Source organism: Heliconius melpomene, chromosome 20 (assembly GCF_056956725.1).
Source record: "Heliconius melpomene rosina isolate 202511_hmr_F chromosome 20, ASM5695672v1, whole genome shotgun sequence".
NCBI classification, from domain to species: domain Eukaryota; kingdom Metazoa; phylum Arthropoda; class Insecta; order Lepidoptera; family Nymphalidae; genus Heliconius; species Heliconius melpomene.
In genome coordinates this window covers 12566015-12586527 of record NC_140408.1, presented here as the reverse complement: position 1 = coordinate 12586527, position 20513 = coordinate 12566015, and the positions used below count along the sequence as shown (strand labels likewise).

Here is a 20513-nt window from a genome sequence, read left to right as displayed (position 1 = left end):
TTCATTCTCCCGAGGGGAAATCAAACCCACATACTTGTGCCACCACCACGATGGCCTATAGTAAAATAACTAGGAATAATCATTAAAACGTAAATTAACGTCGTCGTTAATTTCACGTCAATGTCATATGCCTATGCAAACATCTAATTCAAAAAAATATTTTTTTTAGAATTCTGTAAGTCAAAAGGAAAAGGCGGACGTAACCCTTATATGATCACATCGTATTTACGTAACAAGCAAATAAACTCATATTCGTATTTATAATTTTACGGATTACGATGAATAGCGATATCTAGTGATACATCTCTGTACGTATTTTTGATATAAGAGAGTCACTAAAGTGATTCCCTCAACTAGGTATATAGGAAAATTATAGAGTTCAACTTTCAATCGCATATATCAGGGCAGGGTGCGAGAATTTAGTGTAAAGACACTCCGTACCACACTTACTGAATTTTTCGAGGCAAAACGTGTTGAGTTGCGGAACTCAACGCAGAGGTTTTGGCCTTATACCAGAGCAATGAAATGAAAATATTAATAAATGATAATTCCCCTGAGTGGGGATCGAGTCACACCGTCGTGCCCCTGAGCCATATTTCGAGCCACACTTGACTCGATTAACCTCTTATGTAGGAGAGAGATATAAAAGCTGTTAATATTTACGACAGTTTGAAACAAATTATAGTTCACTATCTCAGGTCAAATAGTCAATGAAACAAAAAATGCTTATCTTTTATAACCATGGATGGATTTGTTATACATATTCTAATTAAACCATTAATGTATTTAAATAATATTGTAAATGTATAAAAAAATAAATTATAATTAAATCAGCTTCAAGGTGTATCCCGCACACAGCAGGGTAGACAGAGGGAACCTCGTGTTAAGACACTCCGTTTCCCACTTTCAGTCGAATTCTGGAGACATTGCGTGTTGACTGGCGCAACTCAACACAAAAACAACAACAATACAATAGATGTTATTTATCATATCTTAAACCAGAATCAGGAAAAATAAGTCCTTAGTAGATATGTTGACACAAGTTTATTATACATCAAATATAATTAAATAAATAAATTAAATATATTAAACTTATTTTTTTCTTAATAATATTGTTTCATTTGTTCTTAATTTGTTACGGACTAGGTTTAACGAGAACACTTTAAAACAACTTGGACCCCTAATATAAGAGTACTGTTAGAAAAAAAAATTGTCACTTGTTTTGTATTTAACTAATTTAAAAAAACAACCGCCAGGCCCACCTCGTTTCGCTTTTTGAAATCACTACGAAAACTAAACTAAAAAAAGTCAAGGAAAGCGATTAAATTTATTATTAAGTCACTTACAACATATATTTATGTATGTATATATATTTGATTTTATACTTCCATATCAAACATAAGAATTATTCACAGAACTTTAATATACAATACAAATTTTAAAAAACAATTAAAAAAGAAGCTTACTAGATTTTAAAAAATATTTTATTTTCTAACAGTACTCTTCCTTAATATACTTATAATAATGTCATTTTATAAATAAATTACACTAATATAACTTACAATTAATACTTAATAGCTGCCTTAAATCTATTATAAACTATAATAATACGATTCTCAACAACAAACGCGTAAAACATAAGTAAGTATCTATAGAATTTTAATTATTAATCTAACTTAAGTACACGTAATTTACATTATATGTATAAAATAATTCACACTAAGACATACCAATTAGAAAAAAAATATAGGTACACATTTCCCCTGCCTCCCCTTTATTTTAATTTTACCATTAAGCGAATATAATGAAGAAAACTGTTTATTATATTCATTTAGCTAGCACGAGGTTGTGACTATAAAAGCGATGGTTGTGGGTTTGATTCCTACTCGACAAAATGTTTTTTTTTTTATATTTTCGGTATTGTCGCTCCGGCAACGGGACAAAGCGCGGCATTAAGTTACGCCACTCAAAAAGTAATGCATGCAACGCAATTGTCTAATGATATTTCATTACAAACTTATAACTGTAGTTCATTTTATATAAAATCAGTGCACAGCTAAACATTAGTGCAAGTTTCCCGCCCGCAAACTTAAGTTTGTCAACTTTTAAAAGATGTACTCTATAGTCCTGAAATTAGTACGGAAACTTCGATGTAAAAGTGCGACTCGCACTTGACAAGCGTTTCTTTATTACATAATTTCATAATTATCACACTTTGCTTTTAATGTTTAAGTAATTAAGTATTATCCTGTGCTTATTCGTTTTTTTCAATATTCACGATTTTCATTTTTCATCTAAAAGTAAAAAAAAGAATACAATTTTTAACCTTAGTAATATCTACTTACTAACTTACTAATTCAAACTTGAAGGAAAGTTAATATTTAATTAATTAAGCTTCACGCTATATTTTCCACACCCTACGCTTTATGCTGCAACTGGCCTCATCAATGTTTATATATATGTAAAGTCATATTCAAATATTCATAAATACGGAATTGAGCTGGAGAAGGTGGTCCTCCACCTTTTCCAGTGGGCTACATACTAGGTAATTGCATTACAGAATTGTTAAATTAAAAAAAAAAATTAAGTAGTATTTTCTTCAATTTTTTTACCTTTTATATTGTTATTATTATGACTTATAGATCCTCTCTTAGAATTTGCAGTTTTGGTCCCAACTGGTTTTCCTATCAGTCCTATAATATAACAAAATATACATATATATTACCTATATACAAATATCATAGAGGCCGTCGCGGCTCAGGGGACCAAGTAACGCGACAGTTGTGGATTTCATTTCCACTCAGCACAATTAAATATTTGATATTTTAATTTACACCATCTTGTAACGAGGTAAAGCCTTCCTTAACGCCGCGCTTTGTCAAGTTACCAGAGCGAAAAAATGAAAAAAAAAGGAATCGAAAACATCTACAAATGTCGTTCTTAGTGAGACTGTGCCCTTGGGCTGTAACGGCCTTTTATTATTTTGGCAATTGGTTTTTAGACATTGCGCCAAAATCCATAATTTGTAATTATTAAGACACTACAGGTTAACCTTGATATTTTCATTCCGGCTATTTAAAGATATTGCGTTTTTATTTTTTAATAATATGCCTGAAAAATAATATGCTTGAAAAAAATTTATAATAACAGACAGACAGATAAGAAATTTAAAAAATATATTTTTGGTTTCTTTTATTCTTTTTAGGTGCCCCTCTATCCATTTCAGTCAAAAATACAAAATCTACGGACAAAATAAATGACTGTTTTATTATATATAAAGATAAGATATACTGCTTAATTCACTGTAAATTTAATTTTGTTATTCTAAATATTTACATGGGATTACAAAGTTATTATACATTTGTCCCGGTGCCCCCAGGTTACCCCGGTTACCTACTAATAAGACAATTTATTCTCACCATTCTCACTACATTGGTTCATAAGTTGACGGTATTCCGTTGAAAGTCTCCGCCTTCCGTGCTCATATTTGGCCTCCTTCGCTAATAAAGTCTCTCTTTGCATTTGTGTCTTTAATTCCGTTGGTACATCCGGTATGAAGAGTTGCATGAGACCCGTCAGACCGAAAACTACGTGCTGGAAAATATTTAGTATTATAAATTTTTAAATGAATATCTACAGATTATAGTATAAGTAATTATCTACAGAATACTTACCTCAAAAACAACAACAAAAGCCAATCTAGCAGCAAACACATGCCAGTAATGGGGGGACAGGCCGTACGGGTCCTGGTGGTGTGGGGGGTTCCTGTACCCCCTGTACGCACATACCGGGGGGTCCACTTCGTTCTCATCGGCTCCCCAATCTTCTTTATAGTCGGATGTGTTGAATACTGTAATAATATGATTTATATATAAAATTTAGTATCGCATCATAGTGGGAATATGACTGCGCGATGGTGGACGGTTAATATTAAGTATTTTTTACTCTTAGATTGTAAGGCAAAGCACGAGGTTATGTTCCTTTCTGAATAAGAAAGCGGAAAATGGAATTATTTAACACTAAGTTGTCTTTTCAACAAAATGTACACATAATAAAAATAATACTATATCAATAATAATAGCTATAACCACGAGTATACTATACTGTATCACTCTCCATACTATAATCATAATTATAACTGTATTCTTACTATATTCTTACTATACTTACATGATAAAGAATGATCTATATAACCGGCTAAAGTATTATCCGGGGAATACACATACTTATACACCATACGCGGTATGAAGTCGCTTGTGTATGCTATTACGAATGCCTGCAAAGAATAACATAAGCATATTGAAAATAAAAAATAAATAAATCAGCTTTCCGCGGTATCCTACACAAAGTAGCGTAGGCAGAGGGAACCATAGTGTTGAGACACTGTTTCACTCTTTGCCTCTACACCAGAGGAAATATAAATTTAAATATTTTCATTTCCTCGAGTGAAGATCGAACTTTCTCTTTCGTCTTTATTTCTTGGATAAAATTTGTTCAAAATCCGTGAATTTATTTGCATTGATAATATTTTCATCATTAATCATTTCAGAAAACAGAGATTTTTTTGCGTTTACCAATATACGCCCATGCCCCTGCGTGATGAGAGTTTCAAATAAATTTGAATGATTATTTATAGGCATAAAGATATTTAAAACACTTACGTTAGACACAACCGCAGCGTAAGTTATACCTTTCAAAATTCCGTACCTTAAAACATATAAGAAACCCAGTTTAATTTACTAATTTACTTATAGATATCGAACCTGCATTCGTCGTGATTATAGTCAAACGTTGTGCCCAGTGCGCTACGTCACCCGTTATTAAACAATAATTATAGAATGTCTAAGCAATCATGGTTATCTGTGCCAATGCTACAGTATGAGAAAAAGAGTGAAGATTAAAATAAAAAAAATGAAATCAAAGCTTTCTGCTGTATCCAACACATAGCAGGGTAGGCAGAGGGAACCTTGTGTTGACGCAATCTGTTCCCCAAGTTTTGCCGTTTCTTTCGAAGCATTGAATAGTCAAACTGAACACCCGGCTTCTGTTTGATGCCAGAGCGAAGTCATGAAAATATTAATAAGTAATAATTCATTTTAAGAGTGAAGTTGAAAAAAAATAAAATAATAAATCATTTACCAAGCTCCAATATCTTCAACCCTCTCAGCCAAAGGTCTCCTCGCTTGCGTGACCATTTTGTAAGCATCTAAGCGAATTTCCGCTATGTTATTTAGTAACGCGAATAAAGGCGCTAGAGGGAACGCCGCCACGAATAACGTTACGAAACCATATTGTAGAACTGAAATTATAATATGCTTAAGAAAAGCCTGGCCATAAATACTGATATAATTAAAAATAAACCAAATATAACTTTCGAATTTGGAATCTGTCATTTTGTACGTTAGTTCATTTCGTTTTACAATATACGCTTGATAATAGTCAAATGTTTATGTATCGGGCTATTAATAGGTACAATGAAACTTTCTTTCTTCTCTCCACGTAGTGTTCGTACGAAAAAGGTGATCAAAACAGCAAGGGAAAAAATCGAAGATTATTGTTTACATTTTTTTTAAATAAATAAAGTATTACTTACTCATTTCCAAATATTCGTCAAACAGCGCAAGCCTTCCTGGATCTTGGAGATGGTAGTCCTGTTCCCAAGCCATATGAGGTTTGCTCGGATCTCTAGTGACAGCTCTATGGGACCTTTGACGCCACCAGTTGTGGAGTTTACTAGAAATTGGAGGTTAAAAATACTAAAATGTATTAAATGTCCAGATTTTGAAGAAAAACATATATCTTTAGAGGTATAAAGGTATTTTGACGTTACTACTGTCTAGTTTACTATAAATTTCAGGGGAGAGAATGAATGTTTAAGATATTGATTTAAAGGCTATAGGCTAAGTTTTTTGTCTATACATCAAAAATGATAGAAAATGTAACGATAGAGTATGTAATAAGTGACGGTTAAATAGTCGACACAAAAAGCTCCAAAAAGTAAACAAACACCTAGAAAAGAGCTGATAATGTTTAAACGGCTGAACATATTTTCTTAAATCATGACTAAGAACGTTCTCGATGAAGTTACCACTTAAACGATCCATACAAAATCAAAATCAGCTTATCTCTTTGGGAGGTACGATATCACAGACAGAATAACCGATAACACATACATAGATAAATCAAACTTCCCCTCTGGAAAAAAAGGTACTCTGTGAAAAAAAAAGTACTCACGGAAATCCCAACTCAACGAAATTATTAAAACACTGTTTCCCAATCATTATAATAGCTAATTGTATACACAGTTCCGAGAGGCATCCCGCGGGATCACAAATATCACCTTTCAGTTTGAAAAATTCAGATTTCCTGGCTTGATCGTCTCCGGGATAGTCGTAGAAACGACCCTGGAATTAAAAAAAGATTTTTCTTTACATGACAGGGTAGGGAGAGAGAACCTAGTGTTAAGATACTCCCTTTCCATTCAAACACTTTCACTCCCACTTTTCTCTGAGTAGTCGTGGCATAGCGTGTTAAGTGGTGGAATTTAAGGCCACGTTTGTCTTGTTATCAGAGAAAGAAAAAAATAAATAATTCATGTTCCCGATTGGGAATCGAATCCACCGTCACACACTTCGCCGCGACGGCTTCAATAATATACTTAAGCTTACCTTAAAGAATGCAATATAAATGAGTGAGGAATAAAAATTGATGAATTCAAAGAAGAATATTTTAAATGTATAAGAGTCTTCATATTCAGTTTGAGTTCTAGGATTCTCCACGTTTGTCAGAAACACGGCTACTTTGCCGTATATCTGTAAAGCAAATAAAAATATATAAATAGACTATTATGTCGTGTCTTTCAAGAATATATCTTTATAAAAAGGGCCGTTGTGGTTGTGGGTTTATTCAATAGTCTTCACTTGCGTTGGGAAAAGAGTGTTAAGTAAATAAAAAGGTAATTAAAAATAAAATAAACCTCTCAGCTACATATACTATACATGTCCCTTCCCGAAATGGGATCCTGTCAGTATGACTTACTTCTCGAGGAATTTGTGGACAAACATCATACTTAAATATTGTCCAATTCCAACAATATCGCATAACTACATATACAACTTAATAAACTGAAATTTAATTACTGAATAATAATTTAAAACTACTCTACTAAACTCACCCTAGTAAGAATCATAATCATGATTAAATTAATCAACGCAGCAGTCATAGAGGTGAATATTTTTGCGTGCCTCTTCAAAAAGAACCCACTACCGCCGTAAATGACTGACACCATCGATATTCTATAGATAATTGTGCCCAATACAGCCGCCATTACTATAGTTATCTGAAATGTATGTAAAACATTTCTTTATGCGTTGTCTTAAACTATTTTCTACCCTTAGTGTTGTTTTGATCCAATGCTTGTCATAAGATTTGTTTGAACATTTATATACGAGAAAGTGTCCAGAAATAAGTTTGCATTCAAGTTAGTTTTAAGACACTCCGCTCAACGATAACAAGAAAATGATATCTTAAATAGCGCGATATTTTTTCTGGTTACTTTACTATGAAAAATAATCTTAGATTTTGAAGTTCTGAACTTACCACGTATTTAACTTACCATAAACAAAACTGCAGAACTAGTGGCGACGTAACGCATGGTCTTCTGAAATCCAGGTAAATATGGCTCTTTTTCTCTAGTAACAGGGTTCATTCGGAATGTCTTCACTGAAGTTTCAAATTCTGGTCGAAGGTCCTCGTCCTGGAATAAAAGAATTATATTTTTTGATATTCTTCAACAATTCGGCTGAATGTGGGGAATGGAAGTATCTTACAATAACAATAGATTTCCAGTTTCCCTCTCACACATAGCAGGGTGATATATGTGAGAAATAAGGTGATGATAAAATAATTATGGAAAGCAATAAAAGAAATTCTATAACAAAGGGAAAGGGAACCTCTAAATTAATCAAAAATGTATGTAACACACATACATACCTACAAACTGTAATTTGTACAAGCATACAAGCATATATACATATATAAATATATGTATATATGCTTGTATGCTTGCACATTACGTTGCATGCGTATATACAAAATTAATACAGAACTCACTTGATCAACACCACCCAAATCCCACTCCCACCTCAAAACCGACTGTTTTCGTTTCCACAGTTCTAAGAAGGTAGTTGCTGAAAAATGTAATTTAAGTAATTGTTTTATTTCATTTTGCAAAGAAAATATATTAAAAACAAAGTAAAAATATATTTCAATGGGGTCAGTACATTTTTTTTTCATTTTATCCCTTATTTAGAGATGTTATACTAAAATTATCTATTGGTTTAACGAAGAAACATATTTAAAAAATATTGTATTGTGTGTAAAACATATACAAAAATATTATCTACTATTTAGTAATATTTACAACAATTAATACGACTAGGGTAAGTTTTACCCAAATATAAATATAACTTACCCCAAAAAGACATGAATATAGCGAAGAACACAGTAGCGGGGTTGTCAAACAGGTAAGTAAGTTTAGCGAATAAACACGAATCTGATAACGATTGATATTGACATGCCTTATCACAGAGTGGGCATAGTGTTATGTTGCCTGGTCCTGTAGCATCGCATATTTCCATACTGAAATTAAGTACAAAATATTTATATATATTTTTTTAATGTCACGCTGTACTCTGGACATAGCAGGGCAGGCAGAAAGAACCTGGGAACCTAGTTCTAAGACAGTCCGTTCCCATAAAGACATTTCCGTTCTATACTGTCCACCAAATTCTCGAGGCATTGCGTGTTGAGGGGCGGAAATAAACGCCGCGCTTTGTCTCTTTAATGGATCGATGAAATGAAAATATTAAATATTTCATCCAATCTAATAAGATAAACACCCACAACCACCATTATACAGTGGCAACTGACAGAGAGTAGGCAGAGAGAACCTAGTATTAAGACATTTTGTTGAGTGGCGGAACTGAACGCGTAAAAAACATACTTAATACAAATAATTCACCTAGGTATATTATCCTTAGACTCCATACTAGCTAAACCATACAAAAAACACAAAGTGCCGACGATGGCGGGCGCGTAAAGCATTTTCGTGTAAAAACCCAACCAACTGAAATATAATGCTATTTTCTCTCCGAAATATCTCCTAACTAACCATAGAGGTTGTTTTTTAAACCATTTAGATGGCCGAGCCCATTCAAGGTATAAGAGCTGTAAATAAATTTAGTACAAATTAGTTAAAAACATAAAACATAAACTGGCAAAGCCTAAGCCAGTTTAAATATTTTTATACACTATATTACAATACAAATATATATAAAAAAAAAATTATACCCGTCTATCCGACTGTGTCTTATCCTCCATGTCAACATCATATCGACCTTCATGTAAGGGAAAACAAGCTAAATAGGTTCCATCATTCAATAATCTACGAATTCCCATCTACAAATACATAAAAAATAATACTGACAGAGAAACAGAGAATTGAGTTTACACTCAAGGGCTGTGTCGATACACCACTACGGCGTCAATAATTTCTTTTTTAAAAAATAAATTTACTATAAGTAACTCTAATTATAATTACTCAATATGTACTAGTATATATAAAACTTAACTTTCATTTAAACTACCTAATATCTATTTATTTATCCAAAACTTACCTATAACTAAGGTAAAAAACTTACTTTAGTGTCAATATTGTCATATTTGGCTCTAAGCAATATTTGCATAACTAATAAACTCCTTTGTGCCGGTGAAAATTGTGTATATCTGTCTTTTACTAAAAATCTGAAAAACAAATTAAAATTAATAAAATATAGGATACTATACTAGGATTTGTTAAATATTAATAGTTAATGTAGGTAGGTAGTTTTGTGATTTTGTTATTTTTTCAGATTCATTATTAGTTTATTAATGATGAAGATTTTAAAAAATTGACTTTTTTCTATTATATATTGAAAATAACATACTGTTCCTCCCTCCTAATCCCCGGTTTCTCAGTGGCAATATAATAAGAGGGTTCAGGTTCGATTCTCGAATGATCATATTCGTAAAACTCAAGCCATTTCCGCCGCCATTTGTTGTACCAGTTTTGTTCCATTTCAGTTCCTGGTTCTTCACTCTGTTTAAAAAAAAAGTGTTTTACCCGAAAATTATATATTTCTTAAATGACATTAGTGGTAAACCATAAAAAAATAATAAAAAATAGGTCGTAATTTTAAATACAAAACTGTCGACTAGTTGTGGCCGATCTGAAGTGAAGCTTCCTGAACTTTCACAGCTTCGATCGAAGTTGCACAGTCATCTTACTTCAGGGCGGTCCAATACCATACTGTACTATTATTAATTAATAGTTGTAATAATTACTATTTAAATAATCAATAAAATAAATTTCGTCTGACTTCATTTCATTACAAAAATGTAAACTTGAATATGTTCATTCAAGTTCAGATAAGGAAACTTATCTAGACACTAGATTTCCGCCTGTACTATTTGCGGAATACAGAATGAAGGTGGAAAAAATCAACAAATATGCCCCACGAGATTCGAACCCGCGTCTATCCTTATACTAATTCACGATACAAATTACCAAGTTCTAACAGCTATAGTTATAAATTTCTTAGTAGGCAGCTTCATTCCGATAACTTCGGCCAGTCTCATTTCCGTTTTCCATGGAATATGGATTTTTAGAAACCACGTTTTACCATCGAATGATAGACATTTGTTTTCTAGTTCGAGCTCTAAGCCTTCTTTTATTAAGTTTTCCTGAAAAATATAAGTGTAAAATTAAAATAGGTATAATTAAAATGCGAAAATTATGTAAAGCATTGAATGCAAGATCAGGGTAAATGGTAAGATATTAGAACAAGTAAATGAAGTGTGCGTGCTTAGCGTTTGGTACTTTCTAACCACCTCACTAGGGTGGAGTGCCTAGCACAAACACCCCACAAAACAGTACAAAACAATTTAAAATTAAATATTAAAAATTTTCGTTAATTATTTATCTAAATTTTGGCATAACGAAGTGTACCTATTCTGAGAAAATTTTCTGTTATTGTTTAATAATTAAGTACCTCTCGTATTTAAGTAAGTAGTAAGATTAAGTAATACCCAGTTTAAATCATTGTTCTCTATTGACAACTATAAAAAATACCTGAAAGGTCCGTCTGTAATCTCTTTTCTTTGCTTCAGCTTCAGTCATTACGCCAAAGTCTTCTTCTTCGTACGCTAGCACCATGTCTATACGACGTCTTCCGTCGCGAAACATTAAAGAACTTGGGTCTAGACCCTAAAGTAGAAAATATAGGTAAAAATAGTCTAATAAAAAAAAGTAAAAAAATAGTAATAATAGAAGTAAGGCTGTCAATAGACTGTTTTCGGCGTTTGCAGATTCTTCTCTCTGAAGGGAATAGATTTTTCCCGACTGCTAAGGGAAGCTTATTTTGAAGGTTCTGCCTGGCTTCCCTTTTTTTCATGCATACGACAGCGGCAGTCTGGATTCTTTTTCCTACAATTTTTCTTAACTTACCTCATAACTAGTCTCTCCTCTATTATCTTCTTTTTCGTTATTATGCACATATGAGCAATTCGGCGTTGCTTGCGAAACCGAATGTTTTCTATCGTCTCTATAAAATGAATTTTGACTTGTTGTTTGTGACTAAAATCATTAAAAATTTATTTTTAATGTTATTGAAATTCGGTAAATACATTTTGCGTGTAGTAGGATTTGGAGCTGCGTTTTTAAGATAATATTTCAGAGGCATATGAGTGAATTAAGGAACCGATCATATCAAATGCTTAAAAAAATATTATTATAAGTTTTGTCTTAACTTAGTTCTATATAATATAATTGGGATATTTTATAAAATTATAAATGATATATACATTTATTTATATTTATAATATAATTAATTCATCTACAGCCCTTTTTTGGTGGTCTTAAACCCGATTTGGCTTGTGTAACCACTGCACATCCCTAAGTATATAAAATTCGAAGCATACATTGTGTATTGAAATACTACTCAGCCTTATATTTAAAAAAATTATATTAATAAATAAAAATATATATAGGTATAATAAATTTACAGTACTTTACCAGAGGCCGTCGCGGCATAGTGGCCCAAACGCGTGACTGTAAACACGACGATTATGAGTTCAATTCTCACTCAAGGGAATGAATTATTTAATATGTCCCTTTCCTCGCTCTCGTAACAAGGTAAGCCATGGTGTTAAGTTTCGCCACTCAGCAGGAAACGTCTCAAGAATTCAAATTTTAGCTAAGATTATTTTAAAATGTAAATAACTTACCTCAAAATTAGGTAACGGCGTACCAGGTAAGTTGTGCTTACTGAACGCTACGGCCGCGTGTGTTATGTTTTTGACTAAGCGCCAATTGAGTGTCGCTCTTCTTTCTTCTGAACTGTCCCTTGATGATTTAATATCATCTCTAAGACGAATCTTAAATTAATGAAATAAGAATTGTTAATAAATTTCGTATATTTTTTATAATTATAAGTTTCACGATGTATCACGTACATAGCAGGATAGGCAGACCGTTACAACGTTATCAAGTTTTCCACCAAAGGGCAAACGTAGTGTTAAAACATTTTGTCCCCACTTTCCGCCAAGGCATTGTGTGTTGAGTGGTGAGTCTCACTCAACGCAGCACTTTGCCTAGATTAATTTACCAGTATTCATTATTTAATCAATAATAAGACAAAGGGCATCATCAAGTTGTGACAAGCAATGTCTCAAAACTGTGTGGGGAGTGGGAAACGGACATTCCATTGATAACGTTAGGTAGACAACTATTCTGCTATACGGGTCTTTTACCCGTACCTACTACCTACTACCTTGAATCTCTAAAACACAAATTGATGTGACTGATATTTATAGTGCAATAGCTTTTCAGCTTTAACAGTCAATCGATAATATCATTTTCTTTTAGTTATTAACTAGAAAAACTACTGTTATTAAAATTACCTTATTACTAGGACTCTCCATGATATCAGCAAGAGAAGTTCCGAAAGCCGAGTCCGGTGCAAGACTATCGGCGGAACGCCACACCGATTTATGTATTGGAGTGGCGGGTAACGCTGAATCGTGACTTCGACGACGAATTAAAATCTTTAGAGAAAATTAATTATTTTCGAAAATGAATTTTAATTTTACCTAAAATTAGGTGTTATTTTTTTTATTTGAAAATGTTAGTGTCTGGTTTCGGGAATTTGGCCATTCAGACCAAAACAATAAATTTAATATAAACCAGAATTTTTTGGTAAACTTACCTCATCATCAACATGTCCATCAGATATACTGAGTTCAGTTCGCGTGGTCGACCTTGAGCTAGCTAGATCGTTCCACGCGTTGTAGTTAGTTATACCTGCTGTCGGTGGTTCTGAGCTGGTTCCATCTAAAATTGTTATTACCTATTTACCAAATTTTATCTTCTATATTCTATAGTGGTGTAAAATCTTGACGATGAAAATACAAAAATAAATTGAACAAATACAAAATGGATTCGAATAGAATTACCATCTCGGAATTCCTTCTTAGCTCTTCCACCATCATCGCTATGTCGTCTTGAAGAAGAACCACTTATATCTCTCAGCTTTTCACTTTCAAAAGTAATTCGATCTAAAATACCTGGCTCTAAAGTTGGTACTATTTGACTAACTCTATCCAAACTTCGACCGAAATGCTGAGGTTTTGGAACTCTTTGAGTTTTGGAGACGATTTTCTTGATTGCAATTTCTTCGAGCGGTTGATGGTCATTTTCCATTGTATACTGAAAATATATTTTTTTCTTTTAGCCTCGTTTCCGCTAGACTAGGCTAGGACAGGCTGAGGAAATCCAGTGCTAAGACTACGTTATTTATGCACCGCCCTATATTTAAGAGGCCTTACCCCGCATGAGTTCAAACAGACAACCATCGACAGTCAGACGCTGTCCCACTGCGCCACAACACGCAATTTCTGGAACGTTGGGCGGAAGGTGGGGTTCGGAGCATCTTAACACTGGGTTCCCTCTGCCTATCCCTATATGCGGGATACACCGTGAAGATACAAAAAATATTTAGAATTGACTTACGTAGGTACCTACAATAAACATATTAAAAATTTCTAATTAGGTTGGACAAAGATTAACAATATATATTGCCAAAAATTACAAAAATAGTTTACGTGCGCTAGATATAATATAGAGAAGATTATAAAGAAAAGGCGGAATCGCCGAAGTAATTTTTACTGTAATTTGTAATAACAGCCATATGCGTGTAAATTTAAATTATTTTTTTTAGGGTTTCATACCTCAAAAGAAAAACGTTCTCGGGAACCGATAAAATTTGATTTTCCCTCTTAAAACTTAAGTCCACGTAAACAAAGATGCGGGCAACGACTAGCTTAATATAAAACTAGATTGAAAGAAAACCGAGGTAGTAAAATCGATACACCATCAATAATTAAATGACCAACCGCGTGCCACCAGCCTGGTAATTTCCCATGGACAATTAAATGTTCTACCTGTCATACTTATTTAATAAAAAATATTGTTAATATATGGATATTTAATATATTTTTTGTTTATAAAGGAAGTGTTTGAGTGTAATGGTTGCGAGTTCAATTTCCGCTCGAGTTAAGGTTTATTTATTTTAAAGCTACCTACGACTTCGCCAGAGAAGTCAAACGAAAATCCTCCTCCTTGTATATGAGGGAGGTTAGGGGAGGTAACCCTGACCGCAGGTATAGTGGGTTCAATATTATATTGTCCAATATTGTATTGTCTATAGGTACTTCTATAGCCTTTCTCGATATATGGTCTATCTAACGTAAAAATAGTTTTTCTTATACAAGAAGTATTTCTTCAGATTAGTTATTAATTCAACCAAATAGTTAAATGTGAAATGGTAGCATGTGGTCGTCTTATATCGTCGTGGAAATGAAGCGCATAATTAGGTTCCCTATTTAGAATCATATTACTGAAACTATAAATAGACGCAGGTAAATTATAACCAATTCTAAAATTAAGACGGAAGTGAGAAGAGTAAAAACTACATTTTTGTTCTAGATATATAACTAGAGGCCCCAACACGCAGTCTCGAAAATTAGGCGATGCGTGGGCAAAGGAGCCTCTATATATAAGTCCCCTTTAGTATATTAGTGCATAAAAAATAAAAGAACCCAACCCACGACCGACCTAGACCTATCCACAGATTAGTATTGAAAATCCACATGTGCATAATTTCCAAAGATAACCTTAACTAGGGTATTGGGTAATTAGAAACAAAAGTAATCGGAAGCATAGTTGTTAGTCACGCAACGCTATTTATTCTGTAAATGTTGGAAGGCCGTCCATACAAAATATGAAAACTAACATTATAAAATGAACAACGAAATATCTGACTGTAAGTACGACGGATATGGTTTCGATTTCCACTTAGAGAAATGAATTCAGCTTCACATAACATAACAGGGTAGGCAGAGGGAATCTGTAAGCCTAGGGTTGACACTCCGTTCCCATTAAGACACTTCCGTTCCCCACGTTCAAAGGAACGAATTATTTTCATTTATTTATTGTAAGAAGGCAAAAGTGCGCATCGAAAATTAGGTGGAAAGTGGGAAACCCAGACTTACTCAACACTAGAAAAACATGAAGCTGCTTTTAAATCACATTAGACACACATAAATAGTGTATCGGAAAAACACTGATAGAATTTTTATGGTAGAAGCAGTATATCACTTTAGATTGACAGCGACGAGAAACATGTGGAAGAATGTTTACATTTAAAAGTTATTCCTCTTTTCTGAAAGGTATTGATGGGTATAATAAAAAGTTTCTTGATTATTCAATGTATGGCCGTCTCTACCAGTACGATCTGGTAACAAGGTTAAGCGCGGCGTTAAGTTCCGACACTCGATACACTTTGTTTGGAAAATTCGGAAAGTGGATAGTGTCTTTTTTTGTGAACGTGAAAACCTAATATTAAGATATTTGATTTCCTTTTTCAGACACTTCCGTTCCGGATTTTCTGCCGAATTCTAAAGGCATTGCTTGACGAGTGTTTGAACTGAACGCTGTGCTTTGCCTCGTTTTCAGAGAGAGGATTTCCTCTCTTCCACATTAAGTTTTTCATTTCCTCGAGTAAGAATCGAACTCACGAGCTGTGTCACAGGCCCTCTACTACTACGGGCCTCAAATATAATATAATATTTCTTAATTATTCAATGTATGGACCAACTAGGTATGGTAACAAGATAAAGCGCGGCATTCAGGTCAACAGAGTTTTTTTAGACTAGGTTCCCTCCCGTTATCTACCAAGTTATATGCGGGATACCATCGCGTTCAACCGTGTTAGACAATAGTACAATGTTTTTTATATAACCTATTTTATACATTACCAACTAAAATCACATTTGCTACGTTACTACACTAACACGCAATAGCACTTTACTACTAGATACTACTAGTGGGTACATCAATTTCATCGGTTTCTATAAACGACCTGATCGATTCATATCAAGGATATGTCAAAGTTCAATATTATTCGCCCTTGTGGTACAATAGTTGTTAGTTTTACTATAGGTACCTATGTAATGATTGTAGATTCAAATCCCATTTGAGGACTAATAACAGAAGTAGGTATTAATACTCTACTCTCCATTTTCCGTCCTTAGGGAAAATTATTTATGGAAAAGAAAATTATATATATAATATATATAATATGCTTAGCTGTCTGCATGAACCCAAATGTTATTATAATACTGTCTTTTGTTAGTGCATTTTGTTTAACTTCACGCTGTATCCCGCATACAGCAGAGTATACAGAGGGAACATAGTGTTGGAACTTAGTAGAGGTACCCTAGCTAGACTCTCCGTTCCCAATAAAACCGTTCCCTGTTTATCGCCTAATTCTGGAAGCATTGCGTGTTGAGTGGCGGAAGTCTACGTCTCGTTTTGTCTCGTTACCAGAGCGAAGAGACAAAAATATTATATTATATATTTTATATAATATAATATTTTTGTCTCCAAACCCACCTACCCGAACCCACTACCCGTAGCGTATCCAGTGCCCCTGCGCCACGACGGGCCTGGTGTTTTTAATGCAATACGTCATTTCTTTGAATTATTAGAAAGAGACCGCAAATTCGATGGTTATTCATAACATAAGGAGAGTGATTATATTTAATTATATTCATTTTCCCTTTCTATTAGACAGAGCGTGGCGTTTATTTCCGCCACACGCAATGTCTCAAACATTAAACGGAAAGTGAGTAACTGAGTGTATTGACACTAGGTTCCCTCTGTTTGTCCTGTTATATGCGGAATACAGCGTGAAATAGTTTGCTTAATTGTGTAACAGAGAAAAGGAAGTTATAAGATAATGATCTCACAAAATGCGATAGATTAGTAAAAATAAAAAACAAATATAAAAACTGATCTTAGTTAATACAGTATTAGTAGGTATGGTAATTTGGTAGTTTACTTAACGCTATCTAATATTTACTTGCAGATTGCTTTCAACAAATCTAAATTTGGATACACTTGTTAAATTCTGAGAAGCCATTACTTCCTCAATATCCATTGTATACATATATGTTAAATATGAAGTTAGGCTCACCACGCAATGCCTCTGAAATTCGGCGGAGTGTCTTAACACTAGGTTCCCTCTGCCTACCTTGCTGTGTGCGAGATACAGTGTGAAGCTAATTTAATGAAATATAATTATATTTCTATTTTTTGCTACTTCCGAAAAGTTACCTATATTCTTCATAGATTCCATTTACTCTGGTAACAAAATCCGATGAATGTCGCCAATCAACACACAGTGTCTCAAAATTTCCCTCAACTTAACACTAGGTTCCCTCTGACTACTTGTTTCATGCGGAGAAGCTATTTGATTTATTTACTAATTATATAAACAGTTTTTATTATACACAAGGAAAGCACATAAATTCAGTATTAAATTAAATTTTTAATTCAATGTTATAATCGATAGAAAAATCGATTAACTGCGTGCTATAAAATTATTTGATAAAGATTGTCACGACGTCCACACTGTTATTAGTTGAACAATAGTTTAAAGTTCCCACGTATTATAAACGTAGTTTTAGTTTTTATAACATTTTAGTGGCATTTTTCTATTTATATACATGTATTATATCGGCACAAAATCTAAGGATACATTATGTGTTGAATAGCGCAACTTAACGCAACACCGTATTTATAAATTATTTTTTAATTAAATATATATTCTGTAAATAGCAAAATGTTTAAAAAAATATGTGGTATATAAGATTAGTAATACGCTATAATATTTTAAATTTAATGAAATATAAAAAAATTAAATCTAAATTTTTTATTGTAATTAAAAAAACGTAAAATGGAGAACGGAAGTGTCTTAACACTAGGTTCGTAGGTTATATAAATGTATTGAAGCCGTCGTAGTTCAGTGGGCCTGTAAACACAATGATTGTGGGTACGATCCCCACTGGAGGGAAAGATTATATTTAAATTATTTCCATGTCCATGTTCTGCTAGACAAAATGCGACGTTGTGTTCCGCCACTCAACACGCACGTAGCTTCGCTATGCTATAAATCAAAAATAATTACACATTGTCAAAATGTGCCGTTATAGCGCAGTCGGGACGTGTCTGTCAGTGTCTCAAGGTTCTAATTCCGCTAAGAATAACTTTTATTTTTAAAATCCACGTATATTTTTTAAACACTTAAAATGTATTAGAAAATTGTAAACCGAAGAAATGTAATAAGCTGGGTATTATATGAACTTAATGTAACCTCAAAATATAAAAGCGCATACCTCAAAAACTACAAAATCTATTTTAATGAAATTGAGATTATTCGTTAACCTGAAATATGCCTTATTTAAATTTAAGAGAATCCTCTCTATATGACTTTGTGTTTTCGAGAAATTTGTGGACAAAAATACAGACTTACGAAATTCCTCACACATTCTTCGAAGCCTAAACAGAACATCAGACTCAAATATTATATATATTCTACAATATCACACACATATATACATGTCAAACTATCTCTTTTTTATTTTATGATAACCACGTTTTTTTAAAGTCGGTTAAATATGCTATAGGTACAAGTATATAAATATTTTAAAAAGCCTTACAAAAAATAGAAATAATACAAACTTCTTATACACAAAGTTTTTCGGGAAAATTATATTGTTAGCTTTCCCTACTTTAGCACTGATCTAACAATTGTTTTTATCTTACACTCGCGTATTTTATAAACTTTATACCCATTTAACTTAAAAAATAAACACAGACATTCGCAAATAAATACAATTATAAACAAACAAGCTTCTTCTTGTATATCGTACAGCATGGCAGGCAGTCTCACAGTCTAACCACCAGGACGCGGAAATGAAAAATAATTTCTCCGAGTGAGAATCGAACTCACAACTATCGCCTTAACAGTCAGACACTGTGGCGCTATGCCCAAACAGATATAATTATAATTTAACAATAGCACTCACCTATTTCCCGTCAAGCCATTTATTATTTTGTCAATTTTGTATGAAACATTGTAATTATTTTCAATATGAAATTATTTCAATAATGAAATTGTATTAATTCACGCGCGTTTCCGCCGACATCCGCTTTTCAAATAAACTCTCCAAGATGGCCGCCTAACTGACAGTTAGTGCTGTACACAATAGTGTAAAATCGATATATTTTTATCGATTTTTAGTATTATATATGATATATATAGTTACTCTTATAGGTTTTTTAATTCTAGAAAAAATATTGATAATAATAGCATGATTTATCTATATTGCATTATAACAATATTGAGCTATTGAATTGATTAGAAGATTTTGAGAAATGTATTCCTCGTCCACCTCTGTAAACTTTGTAATTATTTTTTTACTATTTGAATTGATTTTCCTAAATTATATTAAATTGTGGTAATATTACATCTGGAATCAATATGGAATTAACTCAAATTGTGTAAAACAATTTGAGTTAATTCCATATATTCCCTGTATGAAGTACTTAAGTTAATATATTCTTAGTTCTTAATAATTATATAATATAATTTCGAAACTATTAACAACAGTTATAACTTAAATAATATCATAAATACTTAATTTTATAATGACATCAATATTAGTATGTAAAATGTTTAAATTATTATCTCGTTACATATAACTCTGTTTGGATCGTGTTCAACAATTTATGTAAATGCATGTCATATTTTAAAATAACATATTCAACTAACAGTAAATATTGTTTTGACGCAATTTTAATATACATATCTAATAGAGATCTTGGGTGCAAGTTTTATTTAGACGAACATCAATAGTTCAGATGTGTTGGCTTGATTAGTGTGATAAAAGTGTTATATTTTACGACTCGCTTTTACCGCAACATCGCACGCGTGTTCAAGTGGGAATAACTCAGAAATTTTATATTACACATATTGTAATTCTAAGTGCTTGAGGTAAAGGACCACCAGCAC

General features: G+C 32.9%; 1 protein-coding gene across 1 annotated transcript; it reads right to left on the bottom strand.

Annotated features, from left to right (window-relative positions):
- Nucleotides 1–1029: 1029 nt before the first annotated feature.
- Nucleotides 1030–19673, bottom strand: LOC146528065 (anoctamin-4). The gene is made up of 26 exons (XM_085204875.1): nt 19528–19673; nt 13552–13804; nt 13305–13429; nt 13000–13143; nt 12325–12474; nt 11546–11674; nt 11171–11305; nt 10618–10782; nt 9987–10138; nt 9702–9804; nt 9352–9459; nt 9023–9228; nt 8474–8640; nt 8113–8189; nt 7616–7756; nt 7175–7339; nt 6669–6812; nt 6235–6404; nt 5594–5733; nt 5140–5299; nt 4662–4707; nt 4171–4276; nt 3675–3850; nt 3420–3594; nt 2613–2693; nt 1030–2294 (listed from the first exon to the last, which is right to left on the bottom strand). The coding sequence occupies exons 2-26, from the start codon at nt 13796–13798 to the stop codon at nt 2284–2286; spliced, it is 3423 nt and encodes a 1140-aa protein (XP_085061001.1). The 5' UTR covers nt 13799–13804; nt 19528–19673; the 3' UTR covers nt 1030–2283.
- Nucleotides 19674–20513: the final 840 nt, after the last annotated feature.

Bases quoted from the DNA above. Each gene is read 5' to 3' on its own strand.
- LOC146528065 (XM_085204875.1), bottom strand. From the start codon at position 13,798: ATGGAAAATGACCATCAACCGCTCGAAGAAATTGCAATCAAGAAAATC. The intron at 9,805-9,986 runs GTATGTTATTTT...TTTGTTTTTCAG, and splicing joins GGGATTAGGAGGGAGGAACA to ATTTTTAGTAAAAGACAGAT. The intron at 3,851-4,170 runs GTAAGTATAGTA...ATATTATTACAG, and splicing joins TATAGATCATTCTTTATCAT to TATTCAACACATCCGACTAT.